We start from the raw sequence: 27,463 nt of genomic DNA on the forward strand, positions 1-27,463 counted from the left end.
ACCAATCGAATCCTCTCGTCTGACACTAACGAGGCTTTTATCACTGTTGCCGTTAAACTTTAGACATTATTTATGCGGCTTTACCGAAAAAAACAATGCGCACAGGCTACCACGAATCGTGCGATACGTCATTTATCACATAAGATCGTACGAAACGAGTAAAATGTCGTAGAATAAGTCCTGGAGAACACGGCAAAACGCTCACTTAGCTTTTCAAATCCATTTTACAAAAGGACATCCGAGGAATCACTCTAGCCACCGTTCCGCGGCACTGTGCTCCCGCCTCACCACTCACTTTGGCATAAACCGACGCCAACGTAACGGCAAGTCGATTAAGAAAATCAGACTGTTCGATAGGCACGATCCGGTGCGTCGACGGCCCGCACCACTTCGCCAACCCCACGGCCGCGCTCCGCTCGATTGCTCGTAAAATGGTTCGACAACCCCTATAAAGAGAAACAACATAGAACAATGAAAAACATAAAAAATCACCTGACCGAGTCGCGAGTCCCAGAACGGAAGGGCTCGCATCCACAGTAGCCGTCGACCGCGTACAAAAGCTCGGGGACCGACTTTGCGCGCCGGCGGGACGATTCAAATAGCTGACAGCACCAGGAGTCAAGTGTATATACGAAAGCACGTGGCGGCGACCGTGTCGCACTAGCGACTGCCGGCTCGCATGTGCCGCCGGCACCCCGCGCACCGGTCTCCCCATCTCTCGGTTGTCCCACCAACTCTCTCTCGGCCGCGCTCTCTCCCTCTCTCGCTCGCCCGACTTCTCAGCCGCACGTACGCGCGCTCTTGACTTCCGCGACTCGATATGCGGGGACCCTGATTTCGAGCTTTTGGCCTCGCATACTTTGGCCACTTTGTCTCGCGACCAACGGCCGATCGATCGCTCTCTACGCGAGCGAATCCCTTGGCCTTGCGCTCCTCCTCTACGCCAGCCTAGAACGATTTAACGAGGTAACGGGGATGAATTACTAGTCGCCATTGCTAATGTCCGCGTCCCTGCGGCTCGTCAACGTGTAGCCATGGGACCCTATGGGCCATCTGTCCCATTCCTCGCGGTTCATTTATTTACGAAACAACATGGCGCGGACGTGTGCGCTAGACGCCCGGACGTTGTAACGACATAAATTGTAACGACGGACAGTTTTTGAGTAATTTGTATTGTGAGATTAGAGCTGCCGCGCTCTCGGCTACTTTAAGCCGAGCAATGCTCAGACATCGTAATTTATGTTAAAATAACCAGTTGAAACGGAGCAAACGCTAATTACTTCGCGGTAGTGCGTATTTAACGAATTGACGTTGAGCTGCAAAATAATTTATTTCCACGTTATAATAATAATAATAATGAGTAATGGCACGTGTGCTTTATACTTTAAATATCTTTCATTATTAACAACCGTTGGTATTTATAATAAGCATTCTTAAAATTTAACATTAAATCGCAAATTGATTGCTTCCTTCTATAGTACATGCTCGCAAGCGTCTGTCTGTCGCTGTCTATTTGTCTCTTTTACGTTCTCTCTCTCTCTCTCTCTCTCGCTCTTTCGCTCTCTGTTTCAGCGTACGCGTGCGTGTATCTATATATACACATGTGTAGTTTAGAAGGAACGTGGGGATCAACAGAAACTATCCTTAATACTGCAGAAATATGCACAGACTTGTTTCTTTTCGATTAAAGGCGAAACGAATATATCAATTAAAGCATGACTTTTGTTCCGACTTGATGTTCTACGAAGACGGTTGCGTAACTCTAAAATAAATTAAACTCTGGCTGATCAACGCATCATCGAACCGATCTAAATACCAATTGCTTTTATATAAATTAGCACGCAATCAACAGGAATAACAACTAAATATTTAAGAATATATGAGCTTGAGTTGACTAGGAATATTTGTCCCTGACTTAGGAAGTTGGCGTTGTAAGGTATGATCACGAGCGAATTTTCATTGCTACACTGAAGTTTTGATCGTGAAAGTTTAAAACCGTTGGAGAAGGGGAAGGAACGGTGAGGGGCTGGGACGGGGAGGAGGAGCGAGATAGAAGGAAAATATTTTTCCGCGAGAAAAGTTATATATTATAAATAAGCAATGCCATTAGATGGAAAAATAGAGAAATATTTATTATTTATATATATAAAATTCATTATATTGTACTACATATTCAAAATTAAAAATATATTAATTTTATAATAATAAAATTAATACCTTTTAAATTAATATGATGGAAATAATATAGTAATATGAAATCACTATTTAATAGTAACATTATTTAATATTTTATAATCAGTAAAGGACGTTAATAAAGGCATAATGATTTACATATTTTGTGCATATTTTGTGAAGACTACCATCACACATTTTTGCTAAGACTGAAGCTCGTATTTAATTTTTAAAAACAACCTTCGTGTAATTAGATTTTTATCGTCTCTTAAATAAAAAGCAAGGCAATACGCTAAATGCACTAGATGTATATAATAAATGAAAATCACAAGATTAAACATTCATAGATTCACTATATCATATAGCGAGCATACAATATTGTTCAATCAATTAATAATATAATAAAAAACAATCGTCAGCACTTTTTATATTCAAAGTAATTACGTTTATAGTCATTTTGAAATATTCAATTATGAAAGAATTCTTTTAAAGTACGCTCGAATCGATAAGCATCACATAAAAAAAAAGAAGAAAAAAGTATAACGTTATTCTCGAAAATAGCCTCGATTTTATACTACTGAGAACAGTATGAAATAATAATTTGAGTGAATTATAAATACTGAAGATCTTACGCATAACTATCATACCAATAAAATTATGTAACTATATAAAAAACAAAAAACAAAAAAATGGACAAATTCTCCATAATGATATCGGATTGTGTACATTTAATTAATGTAGTGATTAATGATAAGAAACTCAATTAACGAGAACTTATATATATAGAGATATTATTCAAGCGCCTTTCTACTGTGACGAGAATTTTTTCGTCGGATTGTTAGAGCATCGAAGGAGGCGATATTCTCCTCGAGCCCATCAATGTGAATACGGAAGGAGTAAAATCTACGCTGGAAAAGAGACACTCGACGTCTCCGAAAAAGCAATGAGTGCAACCACTTAAAATCAAAAGTAGAAAGAGGTTATTCAGCTTTTAAAAAAATTACGAATTTGATTATCAGAAGTATTAATTAATGTCTTTGAAAATTTAATTGCATTTTTTTAATTGGCGCATAAAAAATATTCATTGAATCGGTGGGTATTTTTGCAACTGAAAATTTATATACTTGAGACGATATTTGTAGTTTAAACACCTGAAAAGTAAAATTCACACGAGACATCACCAAAAATTAATTTCAGCTCTCTCTCTCTCTCTCTCTCTCTCTCTCTCTCTCTCTCTCACTCTTTCTCCCACTCTCACAACTTTATTAACAATCCCAAATAATTTTTCATTATTTTCATATTATTTCGTATTATTAACATTCGTATTATTTTGGACTTTTCTTACCTCTTAAAATGTCCAACAGTCTGCCGACAGATTTAATTTGCTAAGCTAAAAAGGCCGTAATAGAAGTAAAATTCGACATTTTAGCATTAAATATTTAACATCTATTGGCCAGCCCGCCAAATTCGAATGCATTCATTTCCACGCGACGCGCCTAGGCAGTTAATTTTAATTTAAATGCATTAAAAGTTAAGCTTTTATGTCATCACTCATTAAAAATACAATAAAAATCCCACTTAAATGTAATTCCATTTTTATGTTTTATTTATTAAATACCCTGTATAATATAATAAAGGCCATTGTTTATAGAGTAATAATACAACACTCGCGCTGACAAGCTTTTTAGGGAAATGTTGACAGAATCGCGAGCCATTGTCGTGTCAAGAATTAATTTCAATACTTTATTATATTTTTCTGATTCGCTCGCCGCCGTATCATTTCAGCTCCGACCAGCGTACTTTAAGGAACTAGAGTGAGAGTAAGAGTGAGAGAGAATGAATAAAGCAAACAAAATGCCAAAGTGCGAAACTTTTTGCCAAGAGTTTAATGCAGTCATATAAAAAGAAGTTCGCCCTTTAAGAAGCTAGTCGCCTCGAGACTAAAGTAAGAAGAAAACCGAGACAAGAAAATGAAGGCCCGTAATCACTTGAGTGCGTAGACTTTTTATTGCGAGGGCGTACTTAAGCATAATATATAGGCTCGTGGCCATTTGAACTGATGCACCGGCTACGTGCGCTTTGGTAAAGGGGTAGAAGAAGGAGATGGAGTAGAAGGAGGATGTCGAGCGGAGGAGGCAAAAAGTTCGCTTGCGGAATCGGATTTGAGCCTCGTTGGATCGGATAAGCAGCACCGCATCTCCATACCAAGAGCACTTTCACCAAGAGACAAGTGTAATCGCGAGGACTCTACCATAATGATGACAAAGCACCTGTAATATCGACTGCACCTATCCACGATTAAACAGAAATGGGAGAAAGTGCGGAAGAACGACATTATTTTCATCTAAATGGTCTTGGTCTTTAACAGCCAAGTGTCGCGATGTACATTTTTCAGTATCTCAGTGCGAGTTGAGAGAGGCGGCTGAATGGCAATAATTAATTGCCCATTTGGCAAAAAGCTATTTTAATTATTATTATATGAAAATTATCTATTCTATATCTAGAATTTTATAATATCAAGAATTTTAAACTAACTGTTCTATAGAAAGTAGCGTGTGTATTTAATAATATTAGCTTCTGTCTTTGAATTCAGAAGCTGAAGGATTTTTCTAAATGTTTCATACTTTTATATTGGTTATTTATCGTCAGATGCCTAAACGATGGTTGCTAATAATTTTGAAAGTCTATCTAATCGGCAAGAAATTAAAATATTTAAAAAAATAATTTTAAAATATAAGTTTAACTTTTAATAATGGGTAAATATTTTTTTATTATTTCTTTAATATTCCGTTTCATGAAATGCAAAACTATTTACATTAAAAAATGGCAATAATAATATTTAATTTACTAATCTATAATAAATGTTATTTTTATACAATAAAAATATGAGCTATTTAGAAATTTAAGTAATTGATTAATGTGAAAAGTTGAAATTATTTATTGACTATTGGCGAATAAAGCAATACAATTAAATCAAATATTCATTGAGAGCTGTAATTCGTTGAAAAATAATGAGTATTTCATTTGTAATTTAATTTCAAATATTCTTATATTGTCGAATAAATTTGATGCCGCGCCTTTGTAAAAAAGCATATTTTATGTAACTTTTCAGAATATTTTCAACTACAAAGCAAGACTTATATTTTTCAAAACAATGTTGAATTTATTTAAATGTAAAATGTTATATTTCATAAACAGCATAAAGTAATTAGCGCGTAGCTATTCAAACGGAGCAATCAGTTTGCATTTTCATTAAAATTAAAATTAACCAACATATTATCCAATCTTCGCGTATCATAAAAGAATAAATCTCCGTATTAAATAGAGAATTTGTTAAAAATATTTTACCAAATTTTTATTACATTTAATGGTATTGAAACTAAAATTCGAAGAATAAAATTCATACTAAACTCTGAAGATTTAAAGGTTGAAATAATCTTTAAATGAAGCATACAACAAAAATTTCAGTGGAAAATTCAATAGATTTATTTATTTGAATGATAAACGTCGTTGCTTTATGTATCATAATTTAAATAACGATTCTTTATTTATGATCTAATTAATGTCGAATAATCTTGTAATAGCATAATAGAATCGCATGAAAAGTTCACGAACCCTTACTCCAATTTACAATTGATAAGAATACTTTTTCCAATTTTACAAAATCATCCAGACTCTCATGCTACTATCTTGTATCAATTTTATTGAAACAACTGTTTTTTATAATGGAGTTTCACATATTGATTGCCTATTTAACATTGTTTATTATAACAATATATATTTTAAAATGTTATAATTTCCTAGTAATGAGTATAATATCTTTAAACGTTATCCACAGCGAAAATAAATTTTTTGTTTCCATCGCAAAACTTATGCACACTAAAAACTTTATCAATATTAAAATATTATCAACATTTATGTTAATGTTCACAATAATTGCATAATTTATCAACAATAAATAAAAATAGATTAATAATTGGCAATTATTTATAATGTGTTTTCCTCAATTTCTAACTTATAAATATGAATAATATTCTCGGTTTATTTGGTTTACTATTAGCTTAATACAGCCACAGATAAATCATAATTAATTGTAAAATACTGAATCTCAAGCTAAACACATAATAATATTAAGTGTTACAATATAGTACGATCAAATTATAAATATAATATCATTCGAAAATGTATATCTTATTTGAGCTTATATTACAAATATAATTATTAAACAATAAAGCTCCTCTCATCGAAATACCTACGAAAGCTTTAATAATTGAATTTGAAAATTAGCAGCTTTCTGAATTCACATAAAATTTCCAAATTCATTCTTGCGCCCCATCACTTTATGATCAAAGTTACATTCTTCCGAGACATTCTATTACACTACGGATAACGGATTTCGTCATGTCACACACCTCGGAAGTACACGCGTATATGCAAACTTATTGGCAAATGAAAGCCGAGGATAACAAAGCGAAGTAACGTGCAAGTCAGCCGAGTTTATTAAATTAATTCAACTCTGAATAATATAAATATCTCGACACTTGGCATTTATATTTATCTGGCGGGGCTTCGGGCGCGGCAAAGTGTCAAAGCCATCGTTAAAGCCAAAGAGCGATAATGAGCGGGATAGAACTCGCGGTTGTTCGACGGTAAGCGGGGAGGGGGGGGGGAGTACACGCTAGGGAGATGGATAAAGAAAGAAGAAGAGGGTTGCGAGGCCGATGATTAAATATGATGAAAATGTTTTATAGTGACTAGTTCATGCCAATTCAAGTATGTTCGAATGGCCATGAAATCGGTCGCTTGCACCACTGAACCAGGGAGAGGCCCAGAGGAGTCGAAAACCCGAAACGCTTTTGTCGTAGCGGAGTCGCGCGACTCAATCGCGAAAATTGACAAATGTAATTTGGAATTCCGACTGGGAGCGACGCTTCATTATAGCGCTTCGATTACCACGGCGCATTCCACCTGAAACGCGCACCTGACGCCCCTCGGGCTTAAATAAAGAGCGCCCTTTCCCATTTTCCATCTTTACTTTTCGGCAAAATGTTACATCTCCGATAAGCGAAGCGTTATTTATTCGAAAAGTTCATTATGATAATTTTTTTTTTCTTCTTTTTTTTGGAATCGTTGGGATTGAGTGCTCGATTAATATAAGTGTATTTGTAATCCTGACACTGTGCCCTTATCACATACAAATAAAACAATTTAGTTGGATTGGTTAAATAATGAGACGGTCCTTATTATTTATGGGTAAAAATATGATTTATGGTAGGTTTAGCCAAGTAATAAATACTGAAAATCATGATTAAATTTTACTAATTATGTCTACGACTTATACGTAAGTACTATATATGTAATAAGTGTCTTATAAATATTTATTTTAAAAAATAATACAAATGCCCATATTTGTCAAACTTTGCATGAAGATTAACAATCACTTATAAATTAATGATTATTAGAATTTAATTACATTAAAATCTGTTTATTTATTCTCTGAATATATATTAGGCATTCTAATAAAAACTAAAAATCTGAAAATATAAAGTTAATTATATGAATTTACTGATTTCTTAAACTAGTGAACAATTGAATTTAAATTAGTCTAATACGGTGCATTAAAAATTTAGATCTAAAGTCAGAATTATTTATTATAATTTATTTTCTTTGTAATTGTGACTTTATTGGCGAAAATTTTAACGTACAATATTAATATTAATAATCGATTTAATAATTACAGCGATATAAATATTAATTAAAAGTATTTGAAATAGAGTCTTAATTTCGTTTACAAAAACATTTTACACAAAATGTATAGATTGATATAACTATTTATCCCGAATAAAAATCAATGTACCGATCACCTATTAAGCGCGACAGAATAAACATTTTTCTGATCAAAATACAAAGCTAAATGCATTTATATAATAATATAACTGAAATCACAAAATATAAATAGCGGAATAAAAGTATCTAAATATGCATTAAAATGCGGTTACAATATAATTGAAAAAAAGTAGTTTTGTTATTTATAATTTAATTAATGACAAGTGTATAATGGAATAATATTTTAAAATACATAAATGAAAATCTACATTAAATTGAGCGACATAATTTACAAATTTATATAAATAAAACATTGGAAATGCTTTCATTTTTAAATGTATACATCCATTTTAAAGGATCACATTTCTTATTCAAATACGAAATATTTTACCTATGCAAGGAAATATTCATTAAAAACTTGTTCTATTTATAATAAAACTCTTAAAGAAAAAGCCTTACATAAATATTCAATATTTTATTCATAGAACTACGAGTATTACTGTATCATAGGTAATTGATGAGATTTAGAAGAAGTTTATATTTAAATTTTGAAAACTACTTCGGGATTCGGTTTAATCTAATTAATATTTCAATATATGTATATATATTTATTTGATAAGCTATCGATGATTTATTTAAAAATAATTAATAAAATTGCTGGGAAAGAGAATTATGTAGTTATTGTATATTCATTAAAAAACACTAATAAACAATTTCAAAAATACACTAATGAATTCTTGTATACTTCATTATATTTAAACATATGTAAAAAATGTATGAAAGCATTATAAAAATATAAATATAATGTTACACTATTTTTTTTAATAATTAACTCTAATAATATTATTTATAAAATAATTTATAAATCTCTGTATCTTAAGAAAGTTCTGAGACTATCTTTTCACATTTTACTATTTAATAAGAATGTTATTTAATAATATTTCAATATCTTAAATAATATATTATTTATTTAATTATGTGTGTGTGTGTGTGTGTGTGTGTGTGTGTGTGTGTGTGTGTGTGTGTGTGATTAATGAAATTTTTTTATTAAATCAGCAAATTATGAAATCTTTAGAATTTTACTCTCTTTTTTTTGAACAGATGGAATCGACGAAACGTTAATTCGATGTGGACCAATGTAACTCAACATTAAACATGAAATGTTGGAAATATTTTAAAAGAAAAAATTCTGCGATCGTCGTTATGTAAACTTTCATTATGAAGAACGTTTTTAATTAAAAGTTCAGCCAATAATTTATGTCAGCGAATCTACCTATTCGACGTGTAGGAATTACCGAAAAGACTATCTACATATGCAATCGATTTACTAGCGGATAATTGTTGTTGTTTCTATGCGTTTTATTTTAATTTGATAAATTACGATGCAATTAAAATTTTTGTCACGCTCTTAGCAAAAGAAGCAGGCAGAATCTTAATACTATTTTTACAAAATTTAAATATAATCGAGGCAAATTAACGTACCTAATAGTTTTATTACTAAACCATTATACTTTTCAAGGAGTATCATATAAATAACAATAAAATATATTTTCAAGATAAAATACATTCGACTCTACAATATTGTTACTTAAATATATCATAGAATAAGGATTGTATTTGAAATTATTAATATTTAATAATCAAGATATTATCAGGACTAACAATCTTATTTTTCTATAAAATGTAATAAATCAAAGATAACTGCAAATTACAAACGTAGAATTATAAGATAATGAAAAAAATTATAAAAAAAATGAAAAAAATTTGTCTTCGTAAGTTTGTAACATTTTTTATATTATATATAAATTCTACCTAAATTAAAAATAATATTTTTCTTTTCTTGTACAAGCTTTAAAACAACTTTTCAGCAAAATGTTTTATCTTTAATAATGAAAATAATTTTAAATCCATAGAAAATTAAATTTAAAATGTGGCTACATGTAGTTAACTTAATTATATGCTTCATTAAATAATAGATATTATATTTTAGACTTATGCTGGTATGTAATAAATAATAATAATTATGAAAAACAAAGATATTGTTATTTTAGTTATTTGGTGACTTAAATTCTGAATTGAATTTAATTGAATTAAAATAATGTTATAAAATAACTGATTTCATTGACCGTTTAATTTTTTTCCAAAATCCGATTTGTACTTTGGAAAAATTTTTAATTTTATGTTACGACTATTTTGTTAATAATTTACTTATAGATGTTCGTTTAATGTCTTTAATCGATTATCCATTACTTTCTGAATATTCAGTTTTGAGAAGTAATTTTATAAAAATACTAAATAATTTATTTTCCCAACTCTATCCTGTGCATTTAGATTTGTGTATAAACTAATTTTTAAAAGTAAGTATGGTGGATATTATTTTTTGAAGACATTGAAATCAAATGTGTAAAGAATCTTCGATGGAAATTCAAATCAATCTAAATACTGAAAACTAACGAATTCTTTGATAAAAATAAAATAAAACATTAATTCAACTTTTTTTTTTTAATAATTTTGTAATAACGTTATATTAAAATTTAATCAATCATTCTTTTTTTTAATGCATTCCCATCGTTTATTAAGTGGTATATTTGTAAATATAATAAATTATAATTTACGTATAAATTAGTTCATGACTTTTCATCCTCCGTATTAATTATTTGTAAGAATTTATTTTCAACGACAATAACATCCTAACGCTAATCAACTCGTCCTTGTATATTCTATGAGCATAAATGACGGACCATCAATTTAGTTTCGGGTTTATTTGTATAGTTAGAAGCAAAAAATTGATGATTAAACAAGAATTCATAGAAGATTACTAAATTTCAGCAACAATTATATGCAATTGTCGCTTAGAAAAGAACTATAGTTACAGAAAATTCCATGCCTGTTTAACATGCTTATGTAGTTTATCAACTTACGGAAGCTTGCGCAAGCTTATTTATTATATAAAAATTATTTGATTTGAAATTCATGATAACGAAAAAATCTGTATTACCGACAATTACTATTTATTACCCAATAACATATAATAACATCGAAATGTTTTATTATATCTATATTACTCATAAAGTGTGCAGGATGTTAAGATAATATCGTCTACATTCGATATGTATCAAACGTAAAGATTAAGTTATAAGCTAATTGAAGTTTTATTTAATCGTATCGAGTGTACTTTAAGTAGTTGATTTAATTTTTACTTAAATATTTATTCTAAAATATATATATATATATATATTGTAGAAAATTCGTACTATTTCAACTACTTATAATATTCTAGTTCCAAGCCTCGTAAATATGGAAGCGAATTTATATATCATTAAATTAAAATTCTAGTCTACGTAATTCATAATTAGTAAGCATTTAACAATGCAAGCAACGTAGCAATATAATAATAATGATAACCATTAATAAAATATAAGTTAACAAATATAAAAAATTCAATAAAAAATTCATAATAAAATATCTCGCAACATGAATTTGTGGATACGAAACAGATTACGAAAGGTTTAATCGACGCTTTCTTAAAATCAGTCGAATTGAAATCTTATTTTAACAATAAAGTTATCGAATTCTGTATAATTGAACGACAATTTCTAACAATATTCTTAAAATTCCTCGTAATTAATAAATTCGGTCGCAATTATTCATAAAAACGACTCTTACCATCTATTTCTCACAAATTTCTATTTCACACGTAAAAATTTTAAATTTGAAAACGGCGATAATAACATTGCGATTTATACGAAACTTATCAATTTATACGAAAAGCAAAGCAGCGCTGCACTTTAATAATAACTGGAGAAACGTGGTTGAATAACGCCTGTGATTGAAAATGTCAGCTCTTTCGAGTAACAATGAGCGAGAGAACTAGTGGGAAAATTCGTGAAAATATGAACGCCTCTTAATTTAATATTCGAATAATGCGCCTTTAAGAGTCGTTGACAGTCAATAAAGTCGTCGAGGGCTAAAATCTATAAATAAAGGACGGAAGGGAAAATGAGTTGACTGGAAGACAAACAATTTTATCAGCATTAATTGGACACGAAGATTACCAACATACCATTGGGATCCATCTGTATCTTATTCAGAAGTAATTCGTAAAGAACGATCGATCGATCTTTTCTGATTTAAACTTTGAGTTAAAGTTTGTATTACTTTACCTAGAAAATTTTTGTCTATTTGCTGTATAATTATGAACTTGTTAGAGCTAAATTGCACGAAAATACAAAACTCTTTAATGTTCCTATTATAATAATAATATTAAAACATTCTTTAGGAGTAAAGAAGATTTGGCTTGTGGCATATAAAATTAACTAAATATCTAAAGCAAACTAGACGTATACCTTTTAAATTAATAAAGAGAAACTCTCGTAAATGCCGCAGGCTCTCGGATTTTTACACATACATTTATAACAATAGATATTTTTTAAGTGCTCTTAACTTATACTCATGCTGTTTTAAATAATAACTCAGTAATTCTAATAAGTACAAACTTTTAAGAGAATAATGAAAATCTATAGATTATAATATAAATAACGATCGCACCAAACGGAACAACCGAGTCTGGTATACACATAAGTGTCAAGTAGAATAAGTAATAGCTCGAGGTTATATCAACAGCTTTTTATAAATATTTCTATTTCATGTAAAATATGAATAAAGTGTTTTTTGTTTTCAAGGTAAATGAAGATAACACGAAGCAACGAAAAAAAAAAAAAAAAATAGAAGAAGAAAATGTTATACTTTATGGTATGGGACAAAAATTGCTACGTAATTCATATAAGATCACGTAAAGAAATAATAAAGTGAGAACTTTTTGCAAAACTTTTATACGCCAGCCATATCATGGTAAACTAAATTATGGACATTAAGCAAACAGTGGACGTTTAAGTATATCCGAGAACTCAGCCGAGTAATTTTTCTATTAGTTAAGTCTGACGCTCCAATATAGTTTCCATGAGGTTCGGAGTACAATTATGAAATTAACTGGAATCGACTTCTGCGAAATTCAAAATTTAAATCAAAACTCCCTGGTATTCGATTATTCGACACAGCCGAAACAAATAGTACTTGAATATCTCATATGGTAATTATTCCTAGTCAATTAACGAGTAAAACAGGAAATGGCATACATAAATTACTGTATGCTTAACTAAACTTTCACAACAAAGGTTCCTCTATGAGTTATTCTCATTAGCAGAACTACACACACGAGGTAAATTTTCTTTATACAGCAGATATACGGTTGATTATCGTTGATAAAACTAGTGCTTTTTTCTTTCGCTCGTATGGTATCTCCTATATTGCATGAGTTAATTAATGCAGAAAGTGGAATTGTATGACATGAGAGGTGAGTAACCTTTTAAGATCTAGGGTATGCATAGTAATTACCGAGTTTACACTTATCCGCATTCAATATCGTTTAAATAATTTTATTCTAACAATAAACATATCCTGTACATGTATATATGTAATGATAGTGTGTGCGTGCGTGCGTATGTGTGTTAAATTTAAATAAATAGTCCATTAAATGGGGTATATGTAGAAAAAAATATAAAATAAGCAATGATATTAGATCGTATTTCGTTAAGTTATTATGTTATAATATGATGATGTATAAATAATACTAATGAAAAATTATAATATATAATCGAGAAATTGTTTCTATTGGAAGCTACTTTTCTTGCATATTGATTGCATCTGAAACGTTTCAGTGGAAAAAATATTTCATTGAATTCCGTTATTGTAGATATATTAAGTAGCGATTTTATTGCAGAAAATATTAACATCAATAAACAAAAATGTTTGCAAAAGATAAGGATTTGCTGTTAAAAAAAAATTTTAATGATTGCAAAATAAAATTAGAATTACAGTTATGAAATAAATGAAAATTTAAAAAGTTCTCGATATTTCAGGTAATTCAGTTTTAATTAAAACGATACTATAACATATCTTAATTAAAGTATTAATTATAATATTATCTTTTTCATGTAAAGTTTTACAATGTTTTAAAAATTATAATGTAACTCTATCTATAATTTTATCTATTATCACTCTTTCTCTCTCTCTCGCTCGTCCCATCCCACTTTTAATACACTATAAATAAAAAATTATATTAAATTAAATCGATCAGAAGACATTCGATAAATGTAATTTTTAATTTGCAATAAATATAAATTGCAGTTCATTAAAACATTTTAATTATCAATATTTAGTATTTATATAATCATTATTGTATATTAATTTATATCAATATTTATTCATATAGATGTTATGCTACTATTTTAAACTGTTATACAAACATTTTTATTGATATTTGAAAATTTAATGACCATCGATTCAGCATTAAAACACGCCATTCTTTTGAATTTATATGTTAATAAAAATATTATTCACAAATTTCATTCTGTCCAACTTCCTCTAAATCCAATTTAATATTATTACCTTTATTTAAATTGTTTAATGTGTAGCGCAATTATGCTCATAATTAATTATTACAAACACATGTTTTACTCTTATAATTTTCATTATAATTATATATTTTTGTTATTTCAATTTCTCATACATAATTATAATTAATTGTCAGGTGATAAATATTTGTTCAATTAAAATAACTTGTTATCAATATATTGAATTAAAATTTAATTATCTTTTTAAAACAACTAATTCTTTACTATTAGGTTAATGAGTATCATTTCGAGTAAATATTTTTGTAAATGAAGGCATCTGTTTTCGTATTTCGTTAATAATCATTACTCTTTAATAACTCACTGTTTATTAGCAAACTATAAAAATTATTTTGTTCATTAATAATATAACCTTACTCGTTATAATATTATATAACAGATGAAATAAATTCTTAATATGCTTTTTCACGGGGAAAAAAATCAGTATTTAATTAGAAATAATTAAACAAATTATTTAACAGAATTATCATTATGTTGATTTAATTTAAATTGATGATAAATTTATCTCACGCGATAATTGTATTCACAAAATAACTTAAAAAAAAAAATATTTTATCAAGATAAATTAATATTTGTACGATTTCATAATATTTGTCCAGGTTAAAAAAGAAAAATGGCATTTTCATTGAGGTTAAAGACGAATAGTAATCGCATATATTATAAGAAATGGAAATTTTTGTTTCTCTTGTCATAATTTTGTATGCATCATAATCATGACTTTCAATGATTCTGAAACTTCGAAATATATTTAAAAAATTAATAAATAATTCAGAGGGGTAAATATTCAGTGAAATACCTTCTTTTAAAAATAGTCATGCACGAAGCGGAAAATCGCTATACTTAGAACGCAGCACAAGAAAATAAACAAAGCGCAAAAAAAAGGACCTCCGTGACATAATCAAAAGTATGAAGTGTCCAGCACGTGTTCAGAACTTTCATCGTAGCTATAGAACGACGCAAGTTGTTCGCCAACCAGTGCTCGTACAAAAGTTTTTCTTCTCATTCGCCGACTCTCTCTTTCTCTCTCTCTCTCTCTCTCTCTCTCTCTCTCTCTTTCGCTCTCTCTCTCTTTCGCTCTCCTTTCTCCTTACTGACTTTGCTTAGGTTAAGCAAGGCGCCAAAAACTTCATCTGTCGCATCTCTGCAGCCTCGTAAATGCTGGATTTTATGAACTTTCTAACACCGTCAGATCTAATTTAGAAATTTGTCGCATTCCAATTTAGTTGAGATACACAAACTACATACGCATACTACGTATTTTGTATAGAATTTAACGTATTTGTATAGAAGCAATGGACATTATAAGCATTAACGATTGCCTTTGTAACTTTGCAAATTCGCAATCATTATACAGAACAGAATTAATAATTATTAACTGATTTTATTATTATATTTGCAGATTACTTGATTCGGTGTATATACGACTACTTGATATAATTTAATAATATGATTTCAATTTAAACTTTGTGCTACTTGATAATATAAGAATCACGTAATAAATTTTATAATTTATTAGTAAAATGACTTATCTACAATACAAAAATGAAATCAAACTGAAAAATAAAATAGAAGAGAATAATTTGAGAAGGAAAAAGAAAAATTTATAAATGAAACAACTTAGAAACTCTTAATTTGTGAATCAAGACTTTTATCTTATTTTAAACTAGTATTTTAAAAAGATTATAATTACCTAATAAAAATCGTAGATAAAATATTTGCCTAAATTTTTGCGTGTAGGTTGCGATACTATGTTATTTAGCAAATACTTCTAACTTTTTCAGAATTTCGCCAGACACTTACACCTATGAATTGAATAATTTATGAATAGTGGTTAAAAGAATCTTAAAATAAGTTGCATATTTAAAAGCCTGTTTACGCAATGAATATTATTAATGAATTGATTATGTCATTAATTTGAACATTCATTCGTCAATATTTTATTATTATAAATATAAATTTTTAAACTACAAATTAAGTAACTCCGTGGTCAATGAAATTTACAGTCTTACGTAAACTGAATACATTCCTTTGTGCTAAAAAGATATTATTTTTTCTATATTTGTTTATTTAAAGCATTACATTCATTTTTTTAATAATAACGTAAATGTAATAATCACAGTATCCCAGAAGAATCTATTTCATTATAATTAAAGCATTTTACATTTTTGATAAACCTAACAATTCATACATTACATTAAAAAAAAAATAGAGCTTTAGTAAAATGTTAAAAAGTAAAGTAGCTGATGAACATCTGATTTCATCAATTTATTCGCGACATTATTCAGCCCCGGATCTCATCACTCTTCATTATGTAAAATATCTGAAACATCTCAATGTAAACCAAATCATCTGTACAAGACAATATAAATTGTGTCATCACGGCGATTAGTGAAATGATTTGATCGCTCATTCTCATAAATAGCCTTACATGCTTGTTTTTTACTTTTTTTCCTTTGGCGCCACATTTTCATTCCTTCTACATGCATCTCGACATTACAAAGTGGAATAAGAACAGCGGTTCCAAGAAATAAGAAGAAAACAATATTTCTTGGAAATAGCAGCATATAATTAATCATGAGCACCAACAATGACCTAGACACAAAATATATCAGATGCTTTTCATTTCTATTTATGTCATACAGGCGCCTCTTGACTATCCTTTTATCTTCATTTGTGCGCGCGCGCGTGTGTGTGTGTGTGTGTTTTTTTTTAATCGTGACAGAGCCAGTGCTAATGCGCTGTTTCATATCTTTTATAATGATTCTCGAGTACTCTCAATTTAAACTTGGATAATCTGATAAAATTGCTATCTTAGCAATTACTAAATATTCCTACGATGTGTTACTTTTCCATCAATTTAAACGTTTTCAAATTTTTAAATGAATTTTCAGAAATAAGCGCCACCGACATTTCTGAAATATATTATTACATTTTATGGTAATTATTATTTATAAGTATAATTTATATGATATTAATGACTTGAAATATTTTTTAAAACATAATTCTTATGCATATTTGCAATGGACATTCATAATTATAATTATTCCGTGTTTACTATAAATTTAGCAATAATAAACTGAAAAAAAAGAAGAATCAAAAATTAGAGCCAATTGGAAAATAAATCAAATTAACGCCAATGTGAAGCAATGCATATAGACAATGAAAAAAAAAAAACTTCGTTATCTGAAATATGTATAACGTATCAATTATTAGTTACACTTATCTAATTAACAATTCATCATCATGCATTTCTCGTAATTCTGCCTTTCATATTGAGGTTATGCTGCTCTAAAGAGCAATTTTTTATTTATTTAATTCTTTATTTTTTTTATTTAATACTTTCAATTTTTTTATATTATTTACACTACTACTTATGTTATTTTCTCTTTTTTGCTTGCATAATTTTAAACGCATGTAATATTGAAGAAAACTATTTTGACAATTGGAAATGAATAAAAAGATATATAAGTAGAGACAAATGAATGAGGGAGAAGGTGTGAAAGGGGTGGTGCAAAGAAATTAAAGTAAAATAAAATTGAAAATAAGAATTGATTCGAAAGATCATGAAAGGTTTGAAAAATATAACGATCGGTAATATCATACCGTTTATCGCTGCTGGCGTGTGCGAGTTTTGCTTAATCCCGACATTTCCAACGAATGATGTAAAGTACGCCACAATATTACCACGGTCGATAAGGTAGGTAATATAGAAACGAACTTATAGCGGCGAAAAATGTGAATATTACAAAGTGTATGTTTATATTCGCTGTAGATAAAAGGTACATGGTATTGCTCGAAGAAAAAATTACATTTTAAAATTACATTCAAAGGGAAAAGTCAGAATTAAATAATAATTAATCGTCATCTGAGCTCGAAAAACATAATGTATAAAAATCTAATAAAAAAGTAAGCAAAAATGTCGTCATTTACAGCTGGTAAAAAATACTAAAATCCATTACAATTACATTATTTTCATAGTAGTGTTTGGCTAAATTTACAACTGTATATATATATATATATATATATATATATATATATATATATATAAATATATCTATATATCTGCATCGCGAGAACGTTCTCGGTATGTTCGTGTTTATTGCCCGTCTTTGTTGACCGTTTGGCAGGGTCGTCCTCGCCACATCCATCCTGTTTTTCCAATTTCTTAAGCTTCTTCACCGTCCTCGTATGTCTCCCCCCATGTAAATGCGCAATCCACTGTTCATCGGTAAAAAGAGTTTTCTGGCAAACCTATAAAGCACAGATACACAAAGAAATATTAAACAGTGCCGTCTAAATAAAAAACATACAACAGGAAGAAAAGATTACGTAAGCTTTTAGCGGCGCCACCGCGTCATCATCAATTACCTCGCAGAAATGCCTCTTAACGTTACTGCTGTCGGTGTATTTCGCATTGTTAATATCGATACTCATCGGCGGGTTATGCGGCTTTTCGCCCACCATAACTGCCAATACGATTTCCACCGCTTTCCCATAAACCTCGCTTTCCCATTGCTCCACATTGGTGCTGTCCAATGAGTAAACTGGCGGCACCTGAAAGCACAGCGCCGGTACTCAAGAGTCAACAAATAAAGCTAATATAGGCACTGTGTTCAACCGGCCCAACGGGGTTGAGAGCAATCGTTGCTTATTATTTAGTTTAGCGCAAATGAATTTGAATCCATCGAATTTTTGCTTTGTTGATTAATGGAACTAGGAAGGTTCGAGCTCTTCAAATTATATGCTTATCCTGCAAATCGAGCGACTAGTTAATTAAAGAGGAATTTTCACGTGAATTTCTATTTGAGTGCCTTAGAAAATAGTATATTGGCGAAGACGTTACGCGACTGTACTAAAAAATTTTTACAATTATATGTAAGTTCCAGTACACGCTATAATTCGATTTATGTAAGAGGCAGAAACAGTCGCAAAAATTAGTTTGCAAATTGATAAACTTGAAAATAATAATATTGAATCTTAATAAAGCCTGAGTATGACACAAGCGATTCCTTATTGTACCGCGTCAAAGAATCGAAATTATTAACAAACATTCTTAAGATTATGTAATCTAATCGTGATTATCTTGGAATCATCATGAGCAACATTTTAATCAATATAGTAAAAAAAAGAAAAGACCATTTATTATAAATTCTAAAGTTCATGGTTAAAGCAAACGAAAGGCACAGTAGTTGATTCAATGATTATTCTGACGTTAAAAAAAAAATCAAAAGGAAACAAGCATTGTCACGTAATAAGTGAAACGAAATAATCGCTCGAATGTAAAATAAATAAAAAGGAATAGTTTAGCGATAGGTATGATAAGAAATGACGATAATTCATAATTGTACGAAACTATTTTGACAAGAAAAAATAATGTCCGAGGCTCTCTATACAGCAATATCCGCGTAGTATTAATAACATAAACCATTGTTCGTCAAATATCGTTGAATTAACTATTAAATAATTGCCAGCTGAATTTTTTATCATAATAATATGTACTGAGTATCAGCGCCCGACCAAATAAGTTGAAGGGAATATAATATTAAACTCGGATGACTCTCTCCTAATAATACAAATGTAAAACTCGTCTACCAGCTCACAAGCAAAGTGAATTTGAAATTTAGAGTTTCAAGACTTAATGTGGCGTTTGTTTTGAGTTGCACAAAGGCAGTCGCAGGCCACATTGCGTATACGCCTGAATTCACATGTATCCATGCGAATGATAAAACGAAACGAATGAAAGCGAGTACCTGTCGGTCCAGTCTTCGCAATAATCTGTTCTTCACCCACTTGTTCTGTCTTCTGGCGTATCTCTTCGTAACCTGCTTCAAAGTCTCAATGGCTCCATTTAATAGTTTTTGGCCCTGTTGAAATACATAATACTATAATTATTTGGAAATATATTTAGTCTGGGTGATAGTCACGCACTCCAGACTTTTAGTCACGTGGGAGAAATTCGCGTGGGACATTATTGTTCGGGACTTTAACGATATTTAGAAATCGACGTTTTTAATTATAATGATGATTAATTAAGTATTAGCACTGCATTACAGAACTCAATTGCAATTGAGTATATGCCAATCGTGCAAATTTATAACCGAACGTAAATTTTCCAAATTAACACTGTTTTCTTTTTCTTTTTTTTTTCTTCTTTTTTTTTATCAACGTTTTCCAATTCGAATTTAACTATTCTAAAGGTATTTGGCGATATGTCATATTTAGGACTTTTAAACTAACGAATGCGAAGTTATGCGATAGATTAAACAGCCGGATATAAATATCGCCATTATCCAAGTAAAGGATTCATCGGCCCTGATACCTTTTATCATATTGATCATATTGATTTTAATTAGCTTTCCAACGATGAGAAATATAACTCGCAAAATGCTCATTCTATCGGTAAAGGTAAATCGGAAAAGGTATAGAAATTGGTGGGGACACAATATATATTTCAAACAATTGCTCGACAATCAAATCCCTAATCGAGTATTTTTAATCATGCCAATTCTACCTAATCTTACCTACACGTTTACTTCATTCGAGTACTTAAGTTATAAGAAAATGATCAAAAGTAATGCGAACCGTTATCCACGGGATTGAAGAAAAAAAGAAAGAAAAAAAGTGAGAGAGAAAAAACGGTAGCAAAAGCAATGACAGCGTTATTACCAATAATAACAATGTACGCTTAAAGCCTCTTTAGTATTTTATTTTCAATTTTTGCAGACGTTAATGCCGAATGTAATTATCGAGGCCGGACCGAACGCCTTTATCATACATATAATAGGGCCCCGATAGAACGAGTCGGGAATATTGTGCCTCGAGCGATTACTCTCCCAGGCCTGCATAGCCTACTTTTCTCCACGTGCTCGATAGATGTAAGAAAGTCAGTTCGTCGAGTGCGCGCGAATACGTTAGCGAATAACGTCGGGAAGCCGGTGCACTTCACGATAGTACTGTCGCTTTCGAAAATTTACGGTTGCCCTTTTTATCGTCTCGTCTCGAACCCTCTCGCGCTGAGCAGCGACTTGGGGGCAGAGGGAGAGACTTGCAATTTTCCATGGGCTTCATTTGCACATGCATGTTTACGATCTTGCGCATTCCGGAGCTATTAAACTTTTCTGTCTATATAACACGCCCCCGCCCACGTATCTTTACCATCGTCTACATTTTGGTAGGCCAGAGATTTACAATTCACGCGCTACATCGTAAAGCGTAACACTGTTTATTATGGGAACAATGAAGATTCCTTAATTGCGATCTCGTGCTTGCGTTCGCAATGTCCCAGTGACAACTTATGTCAATTCATCAGCGGACTGTACGATTTGGGAAAAAACCGAGGATTGATGTCGATGATGCACATTCCTCCCTTTATCCCGAGCATTACAGTAAAATTTTCCTATAAAATGAATGTTTCCGTAAAACTTTATGGCATTCTTCGACTTTATTCCTACCCAAAAAGAGCACATAATCTTGTACTGCCTCCTATTCTTCACATGCCTTCGTAGAATAAAATAAGAAAGGCAGATTATTTTTACGATGTGTCTTGGTTGCACCTATGTAATTCAAAGCCACCTCTTATTTTTTATTTTTTACACTTTTGATATAGCATCAATTTTTTTTCTTCGTTCTTTTTTTTTTACATAAAACGCAATTTATCTCTTACACTATGAGTCTTACGAATGAACATGAAAGTTTGTTGATAAAGCTAATCCAAAAATTTATTCTAATTATAAAAACGCACTGATTATATTGTCCTTAGGACTTTTGAATTTTAAAGTACTCCAATTTGAAAAATTAATAAAATACAAATGTCTGCTTGATATATTCATTGACTATTTCATATATATAATTGTCCAGACTTACGAGCGAATATCCGATAAAATAATAAAAAAACAAAAATATATGTGCTCATAATTATGATAAATTAACTAACTATAAATGATTATTTTAAATATTATGTAATCTTAATATTATTATATATGCATTAATCATAATTTATCACGAATCATATATAATATTATATAAACATATTATATATGCATTAATCATAAAAAATCTTCTGAAAAAGAAAAAATGTTCCGATAGCCAAGATAAAACATAAACAGTATGATTTTTGATAAAGCAATTATTATCAGCGTTATTGACAAAGACGACAATATTATTAAGTTAGAAGGAATTATAAATTTATGTTCACATGAAAGTCAAGAAATACGTTAATTAAATGCAACAACGCAATTATTTTTTAATTTTTCAAAATAATTGAAGCATATTAATATGCATTGAAAAAAAAAATTAAGAAAAAATTAAAACCATCTATTAAAATTGGCATTATGATTTTTTAAAGAATATTTAAAAAATAATTAAAGATTAAAAACAAAGTATGGATATTAATGAATAGAAAATAATCAAAATTCCACAATAGTTTAAACATCATAATTGCAATTAACCTTAACAAACATAAATATTTTTATATTTTTGCACATAATGGATTTTTATAATTTAGTTTGTAGTTTAGTAGATTAGGAATCGACGCTTAAAATGTATTTTACATATGTAAATTACATTTTAGTTTTAATTATGGGAAATCTACAGCTTACATTTGCCTCATTTAAGTAATAATATACCCATATTATTCAACTTATCTGATAATTTCTAATTGAATAGAAACTGGATTTCAATAATTTTCGTATATAAAACAAATTTTATTTCATATAAATGAAAAACCTTTATTGACTCAATTATTAACATTGTAAGATTCACCGTCGACTAAGCTCATAAACCTGTGTGTGTGTGTGTGTGTGTGCGCGCGTGTGCGTGTGTGTGCGTGCGTGTGTGTGTGAGTGTGTGTGCGCGTGCGTGTGTGTGCGTGTGCGTGTGCGTGTGTGTGTGTGTGTGTGTGTGTGTGTGTGTGTGTGTGTGGAACTTAGATATTTGTAAATCTAAATTTATAATATCTAAAAATTAAAATATAGTATCAATACATGTATTTTGTGTGTGTGTGTGTGTGTGTGTGTGTGTGGAACTTAGATATTTGTAAATCTAAATTTATAATATCTAAAAATTAAAATATAGTATCAATACATGTATTTTGTGTGTGTGTGTGCGCGTGCGTGTGTGTGTGTGTGTGTGTATACAATAGTTAATACAACAGTTAATTTTAAAAAAATATAATGTGATAATTACTAATTACACAAATGTAACAGAAATTACTTACAAATCTTCATGATTTTATATCTTTTAATAATAATTAATATGTCTGTAAAATATATTGAATATAAGTCTTGAGCTTACTTAAAAAAATTATAAATATTTAGAGTTTCAATAAAATTCTTTCAAAAAAAAAATCATATTTTGAAATTTAATGTACAATATAGAAGCTTAAACACACTATATCATTAAAAAAAATTTAATTTAATTGTATAAATAACAAAAAGAGAATTATAATATTAGGATATATAACCTTGTAGTTGATTCGAAATATTAAACGTACATTAGTTATTTTATAAAGTATAATACATCTGTATATAAGGTTGAAACATACCAATACTGTGTCTTTTTTCTCTTCGGGTAAAATAAGGTATTTGTGAAATTCCTTGAAACCAATCGATTGGAAGATACCTTTTGTATAATCAGGCAACCTGTAATACGAACATTTAAAAGCATTGCAACACATTACATTATTACAAACGGACATATGATTATCGTTTGATAGCTTGATGATAATTGCTTATTTTCAACGTTTCAGAATTAAATAAGAATAAGATACAAATATGTATTTCTTAATGTCTTATGTTCCTCCTGGACCATTTAAATTATCCTAAGGTCTTTTCTTTTTGAAATTAGGAAATTCTCAACCTCTGTGAATTCTTTTGCGTTACAAGATACAGCTTTTGTAAATTTGCTTGATTTATTTTTTCAGATAAATTATGAAAAGCTATTTATCAAATATATAATACAATCATTTTTAAACATACCTTCTACTTTAATAATAAATTTAGACTTTCACATTTGATATTTATAATTAAAGTCAAACATAAGGTGCAAACGTGCATTAATTTAATAAAAGATCTAAATAAGAGTTATGCTTTTAATACATGGAAATATTGCAATTTATGCAATAATAATGTCAATAATAAAACAAAATAAAGGGTACCCTATCGTCATTAAATGGGAATGAAAATATTCTCAGAATAAAATTGACTGCCATTAATCACGATTGTAGCCATACCAATTAATGAATTCTATTTGATGAATCTAATTGGACTATATTGGACTAAAATTTTAATAACTTCAAATCAAACGAAAATTATAAATTTCCTTATAAATTTTTATACCTAGCTTTTACCAATCCCATTTAATAATAAATTGCCCGATCTCAGAAGCCGATCTACTTATAGGCTAATTTTGACATATATAATCCCTTTACTGAAAAATAAAAACCAAGTTCATGAGTGCCAAATCTTCACAAAGACTTAACAATCTAACACTTAGGCTCATGCGGCAAAGCCAAGTATGCGTTCTAAAACCTATTTTCTTAATTAGTGACCTCAACATTCCTCCGATTCGCAGTTACCTCGAAACTCTTCCAAAACCTCGATGTGGAATTTTAACAGACATGATTTAACCGTAAAGTCTCTTATGGGCAGCCTCTATCATGAACGGCGATCGAGCCAATATTATGCGCGAATCAAAATGAACCCATCGCCTCGTAACGAACCTAACGAATGTCGGCATCTTCGAGCACCGCACACGCACACGTACACAACAAGCGCGCGCACCACGCATAAATAAAGAAGGAAGGATGATCATTATAACAAACCGTCCGGTATCTGGGGTACCTTCAACCTCTCACTATCTGCTGAACAGTGATTGATACCTGCTATCCTCCAGTTAAATATAATACATTCTTTCGTGAAAATGAAAATGTTTAAATATTTTACTTTGTTTTAATGGTTAGTTTAATTTAGGACACAAGAATTATCGATACTATTGTCGCTTGCGACGATAATAAACATATTTTAATATCTAAATATTTTATCAATTAATTCAACGAATCGTATAATTACTTAACGTTCTTACTTCAGGTTCATACGCTAATATATAAAAAAAAATATAAATAAAACACGTCAAACCAAAGTGATTATGTACTAATATAATATCTACGTATTACGATTTTTATCCATAATTGAAAATAGAGGATGCAAAAAAAATAAATGAAAATATTAAAAGAAAATAATAAGATGCGCATCATAAACGAAGTTGTTTGGCTTAATTATTCTTCTCATTCGATTTATTTCTCTTAATGATGTGCCTAAATCACGATGATTTTCATTAAGAAACTGGATATTAAAAATTAATTTAATTTTTTTAATGTCTATTTTTATAGGTTAGTTTAGTGGGATTTCACAACAATTGCAACAGTTTTGTATTTATATTTATTAATTGTAGTAAAAAGACTGTACATATAAATTAAGAAAAATTACGTAAAATTAACTATTTAAGTTAGTTAGTTTTTCTTGTGTAATGTTCTGATTATTAATTTATGGTCGCACATTTGAAAAATATAATCATATCTTCTTAGTCTTGATGATATATCATATAATCCAATTTAAAAATACATTTACACTGAAAAGTTCGCTAAAATATGAAGTCATTTATAACGATTGTATGACTCAAGAAGTTCTTGGATTCATAAGAAATTATGAGCTATTGAAAAGGATAAGCTATTTCAAAGTGTGAAAATGTATTGAAGAACTATTTAATGTACTAATCTTAATGGATCTTAAATCCATTTAAGGTAAAAATATATTTACCCGATTGAAATAGTTCGAATAAATTTAGTTTTATTGTTGAAAGATCGAGAAGCTACACTGATAAATCTTGTCTCAATGATACGAAAATCGAATAAACGTTAATACTACTGTTAATAGAAAATATTATTACATAAATTATAAGGTAGACATAATTAAGATTTGATTTTTTTGTATTCTCAATAATTTCTCAATAATTTAAAGAATCGGTAGAAACGTTTAAAATACACGGTCGACAATTTGGCAAATACCTATAAATTTCCATTAGATATTGAATTATTTTCTTTATGGAAAGCAGGTAAATTATCGTCGAGTAAAATGTAAATAAAAAAACTCAAGACACACATAGAAAATCAAGAACTATTATTAGCAATTATTATTGCTATAAGTAGATAAATAGTATACGTAAGAGGTGAAATAATACTAAGATCACATCTAAGAGCAAAAAAATTAAAATAAAAGCTACATTCCCATTATGTTTTTTTTTTTATTTTTTTTATTTTTTTTTTTTTTTTAATAGTGGCTGGTAGCTTCGAGTCTTCTTTTGAATTAGCAAATTTGCATAACGATACGCAATGAGGCATTAACGCTATAAAAGTGGAACGGTCCCAGGAACGCTTAAATATTGAAGGAAAGTTCTTCGTTGATTAGATTTGACAGTTTTCGATTTATCGGCTCCGTAAAATTTCTACTGTTTACCTCAATTCGTGGAAGGGTGTCATGTACAAAAGTAAAGATTTAACGAATGGTGGTAAATTATTTAATTAAAAAAAAACTATATATTAGAAAACTATAAATTCAATTACATATTCGAAATGCTGAGATGGAAAATTATAAAAAATGAAAGTCTTTGGTATCGTGATAGTAAAAATATGCGCGTGTCACATTACTTATAAAAGGGAATTTTCTTCATCGATATATAAATTAAATGTTATGTGCGTAATCATGTATAAATTATTTTAGGACTCGCCTATAAAAAGTCTCAAAATTAGATTCATCGTTTTTTTCTTTTTCCTTTTATTTTTTTTTTTTTATTTTTTTTTTTTTTTTTTTGTTGAAAATTAGAAATACATTATGTTTATCATTTAAGATTAATCTCCCATTTCGTACAAATATCAAATACCGAGATCAATATATAATCACAGCAGATAGTTATTTAATGATATCCTTTAAAATTTTAATTTA

The 27,463-nt window shown here is 29.6% G+C and overlaps 1 protein-coding gene across 1 annotated transcript in view; it reads right to left on the reverse strand.

The window, feature by feature from the left end:
- Positions 1–16,749: 16,749 nt before the first annotated feature.
- Positions 16,750–27,463, reverse strand: part of LOC105359521 (tRNA dimethylallyltransferase, mitochondrial-like) — a 32,639-nt gene continuing 21,925 nt past the window's right edge. Inside the window, exons 3-8 of the mRNA XM_011496134.1 lie at positions 24,010–24,106; positions 20,219–20,332; positions 18,837–19,022; positions 18,535–18,719; positions 16,897–17,060; positions 16,750–16,817 (exon numbers count right to left, since the gene is read on the reverse strand). Of these exons, the coding sequence (XP_011494436.1) occupies positions 16,750–16,817; positions 16,897–17,060; positions 18,535–18,719; positions 18,837–19,022; positions 20,219–20,332; positions 24,010–24,106 (814 nt within the window). The remainder of the gene's footprint in view (positions 16,818–16,896; positions 17,061–18,534; positions 18,720–18,836; positions 19,023–20,218; positions 20,333–24,009; positions 24,107–27,463) is intronic.

Source organism: Ceratosolen solmsi, unplaced genomic scaffold (genome assembly GCF_000503995.2).
Source record: "Ceratosolen solmsi marchali unplaced genomic scaffold, CerSol_1.0 scaffold11, whole genome shotgun sequence".
Classification (NCBI taxonomy): Eukaryota; Metazoa; Arthropoda; class Insecta; order Hymenoptera; family Agaonidae; genus Ceratosolen; species Ceratosolen solmsi.